The sequence below is a fragment of the Mandrillus leucophaeus genome, unplaced genomic scaffold, assembly GCF_000951045.1.
Source record: "Mandrillus leucophaeus isolate KB7577 unplaced genomic scaffold, Mleu.le_1.0 Scaffold1272, whole genome shotgun sequence".
In the NCBI taxonomy this organism is placed as follows: domain Eukaryota; kingdom Metazoa; phylum Chordata; class Mammalia; order Primates; family Cercopithecidae; genus Mandrillus; species Mandrillus leucophaeus.
The window spans coordinates 209644-213747 of NW_012101121.1; the positions used below are offsets into that span (position 1 = coordinate 209644).

Here is a 4104-nt window from a genome sequence, read left to right on the forward strand (position 1 = left end):
CTCCGCGGTTATGAACAGCACGCCAAAGATGGCAAGGATTACATCGCACTGAACGGGGACCTGCGCTCCTGGACCGCAGCAGACACGGCTGCTCAGATCACCAAGCGCAAGTGGGAGGCAGAGGAATTTGCAAAGCAGGTCAGGGCCTACCTGGAGGGCATGTGCGTGGGGTGGCTCCGCAGACACCAGGAGAACGGGAAGGAGACGCTGCAGCGCGCGGGTGCCAGGGGGCAAGGGACGCCTCCCTGATAGCCTGTAGATCTCCCGGGCAGGGCTCCCACAAGAAGGGAGGGAAAATGAGACCAACACTAGAATGTCGAACTCCCTCTGGTCCTGAGGGAGAGGAATCCTCCTGGGTTTCTTTCCAGATCCTGTACCAGAGAATGACTTTGAGGGTCTACCCTGCTCTCTGATACAATTAAGGGATGAAATCTCTGAGGGAATGAAGGGAAGACAATCGCTGGAATACTGATGAGTGGTTCCCTTTGACACCAGCAGCAACCTTGGGCCCCGTAACTTTTCCTCTCAGGCCTTGTTCTCTGCTTCACATTCAATGTGTGTAGGAGTCTGAGTCCAGCTCCTCTGAGTCCCTCAGCCTCCCCTCAGGTCAGGACCAGAAGTCGCTGTTCCCTCCTCAGGGACTAGAATTTTCCACGGAATAGGAGATTATCCCAGGTGCCTGTGTCCAGGCTGGTGTCTGGGTTCTGTGCTCCCTTCCCCACCCCAGGTGTCCTATCCATTCTCAGGAGGGCCACATGCGTGCTGGTGGAGTGTCCCATAAGAGATGCAAAGTGCCTGAATTTTCTGACTCTTCCCGTCAGATCCCCCCACAACACATGTGACCCACCATTCCATCTCTGACTATAAGGCCACTCTGAGGTGCTTGGCCCTGGGCTTCTACCCTGTGGAGATCACACTGACCTGGCAGTGGGATGGGAAGGACCAGACTCAGGACATGGAGCTTGTAGAGACCAGGCCCGCAGGGAATGGAACCTTCCAGAAGTGGGCAGCTGTGGTGTGCCTTCTGGAGAGGAACAGAGATATACGTGCCATGTACAGCATGAAGCATTGCCTGAGCCCCTCGCCCTGAGATGTAGTAAGGCGGGAGATGAGCCAGGAGGGGAAGAGGGGGGCAGTCATGTCTCTTAGGGAAAGCAGGAGCCTCTCTGGAGACCTTCAGCAGCAGCAGGGTCGGGGCTGGGGGCTGGGCATCAGGGATCCTCACCTTCCCCTTTTTTCCCAAAGCAGTCTTCTCAGCCCACCATCCCCATCGTGGGCATCATTGCTGGCCTGGTTCTCCTTGGAGCTGTAGTCACTGGAGCTGGGGTCGCTGCTGTGATGTGGAGGAAGAAGAGCTCAACTGGGGAAGGGGTGAGGAGTAGGGTCTGAGTTTTCTTGTCTCACTGGGGGTTCCTAGCCCCAGGTAGAAGTGTGCCTTGCCTAGTTACTGGGAAGCACACTCATCGGCCAACCCAGCCTGGGCCTTTGTGCCAGCACTTACTGTTTTGTAAAGCACCCGTGACAAGGAAGGACAGATTTATCACCTTGATGATTGTGATGATGGGGACCTGATCCCAGCAGTCACAAGTCACAGGGGAAGGTCCCTGCTGAGGACAGACCTCAGGAGGGCAGTTGGTCCAGGACCCACACCTGCTTTCCTCATGTTTTCTGATCCTGTCCTGTATCTGCAGTTACACTTTTCTGGAAAATTCTCTGGGATCAAAGACTAGGGGTTATGCTATAGGGCCATAACTCCCTTTTGGCCTCTCACAGACATTTTCTTCCCACAGATAGAAACAGAGTGATCTACTCTCAAGCTGCACGTAAGTATGAAGTGGGCTGATCCCTGAGATCCTTGGGATATTGTGGTCGGGATCCAATGGGAGAGCTTACCCAACCCCAAACTCCTCCTCTAGCCAGATCTCTGGGCTCTGACCAGGTCCTGTTTTTGTTCTACCACAGGCAGCAACTGTGCCCAGCGTTCTGATGTGTCTCTCATGGCTTATAAAAATGAGACCCTGGGGGGCCTGATGTCTGTGGGGTGTTTAGGGGAACAGTGGATGCAGCTGTGCTATGGGGTTTCTTTGAGTTGGATGTATTGAGCATGCGATGGGCTGTCCTGGTTATCTCCCCATTCTCCAAGTCCATAATTGGCCTTGATGCACTCAACAGGAGTCACCCCACACTGTGTCCCTAATCTGGAGAGTAAGGGCTCTCATTGTGCTAAAGCCCAAAGGGAAACATCCCTCATCCAAGCCAAACCAGAAGCAATATTGTGCCCCAGGGTGGGTCTGGTGGAGGGTACTGCAGGTATTGTAGGGGTAGCACCACCATTAGAGAGCTGAAGGATGCGGGGTGGTGTTGGGATTGCCTGTAATCTCCATATAACTCAGCAATCTGTCCCTGAAGAAGCCTGATATAGCTAAAGAATGAATGGAATTCCTCCAGACATGACCAACTAGGAGTCCTGATTGCAGCTGCCATACTGGCTGGATATCACTGCTTGGGGAGATTAATAATGCCTCAGTCACATGGCAAGCAGCTGTGGATTTGGTGAGTGCATTCCCTCCCATTTCATTTAGAAGATGGAAATGGAATGATTCACACTTACATGGGATTTATAATACGTTTATTGATAGCTTGCCTCAGGGCTACCTTAACTCCTCAACCTTCTATAAATATCGCCTTGAGAGACCTGGACAAATCAAATATCTCACGGAATACTATATCTGCTCATTTCATTGGCAATATCACATAAATTGGGAAGGATGAGCAAGAGGAGGAAAGTACACCAAATTCCTTGGCAAAACACGTGCACTGTGGAAGGTGAAGATAAACCTCACAGAGCTTCAAGAGTGGCCACTGCAGTGAAGTGTTATGGGTCCAGTGGTTACAGGCATGCAGGGCTCTCCCCTCCAAAGTAAAAGACACACTTGCATCTTGCATCCTCACCAGAAGGAAGGATGCACACTGCCTGGTAAGCCTCTCTGGATTCTGGCAACACCACATTCCACATCTAAGTATATTGCTTTGGCCCACACTCTGGGTGATATAGGAGGAGGCCAGTTTTGAGTGGGGCCTGGTCAGGAAAGGACACTGCCGCAGACCCAGGCTGTGGTGCAGCCAGTCACCATCCCTCAGACCCCTGGTGCTGGAGGTGGCAGTTTGGGGAAAGATGCAGGATGGAGCTGAACCAAGCATTAGTGGGAGTCAGAATGGAGGGCCTGGGATCAGAAGTAAGGTCATGGAATCCACAGCAGAGAAACATGCTCCTTGTTAGAAGCAACTTTTAGCATGTTCCTGGCCCTGATAAGATAGAATGCTTGATCATGAGACACCAAGCAACCTGTGATTCCAAGTGCCCTTGTGCATTGGCTTCTATGTGACCCATAGAGTCATAGATTGGACAGACCCAGCGGCATCTATCATGAGATGGAAATGGTCCATGTAGGTTGAGCCTCTATTCCATGTTAACACTCACAGAAAACACCCAGCTCTGACGTGGCCCTGAATCACCAAACAAATTGAAGATAAATTGAAGTTAGCCAGTCCGCATCATGGATCAGCCCAGGCCTGATAGGAAGGACCCATGAGTGGAGCAACCACAGTGGTAGGGATGAAACTACAAATGAGTCCAGCAGCACTGACTGCCCGCTACTAATACCAATCCAGCTACTGCTTCCACTGAATACTCTGCTTGTGAGCATTACAGACCAATGATGGGCACCGATAGGGCACTATTTCTTCAGGAAACTGACTAGCCCCTAAGTGACAAGTTGAATAGCCTGAACCCCATCCATCCTGGAAGGGGCAGAAGTTCATCCTCACAGGAATAGGCACCTATTTGATGTGGTGTGGTTTTCCTCTCTGCTCTCAGACCCTCAGCCAGCTTCCCTATTGGAATTCCTGATCCCCTGGCTCAGAATTTCAGTACATTATCTGCCTGGGGGACACACCTCATGGGGAAGGGGATGAAGCATGGGCCATGACCATGGGATCCCCTGGTCACATCACCACCTGTGCCTCTCAGATCCTGCCAGGCACACAAGAGTCATGGACAGGACCCTACAGGCACAACTCACTACCAGCTTGGATGAAACCCTC

At 52.0% G+C, this 4104-nt stretch overlaps 1 protein-coding gene and 1 pseudogene across 1 annotated transcript; both read left to right on the top strand.

The window, feature by feature from the left end:
* LOC105533649 (HLA class I histocompatibility antigen, A-30 alpha chain-like) lies at positions 1–2102 on the top strand (the record flags this gene model as incomplete). The annotated part of the gene is given in 6 exon segments (XM_011972128.1): positions 1–220; positions 822–1013; positions 1016–1101; positions 1249–1378; positions 1803–1823; positions 1963–2102. Coding segments are annotated over 6 exon segments (789 nt in total), but the record flags the coding sequence as incomplete, so codon positions are not given.
* The window catches only part of LOC105533650, an 87646-nt pseudogene that overhangs the window by 69887 nt on the left and 13655 nt on the right, over positions 1–4104 (top strand).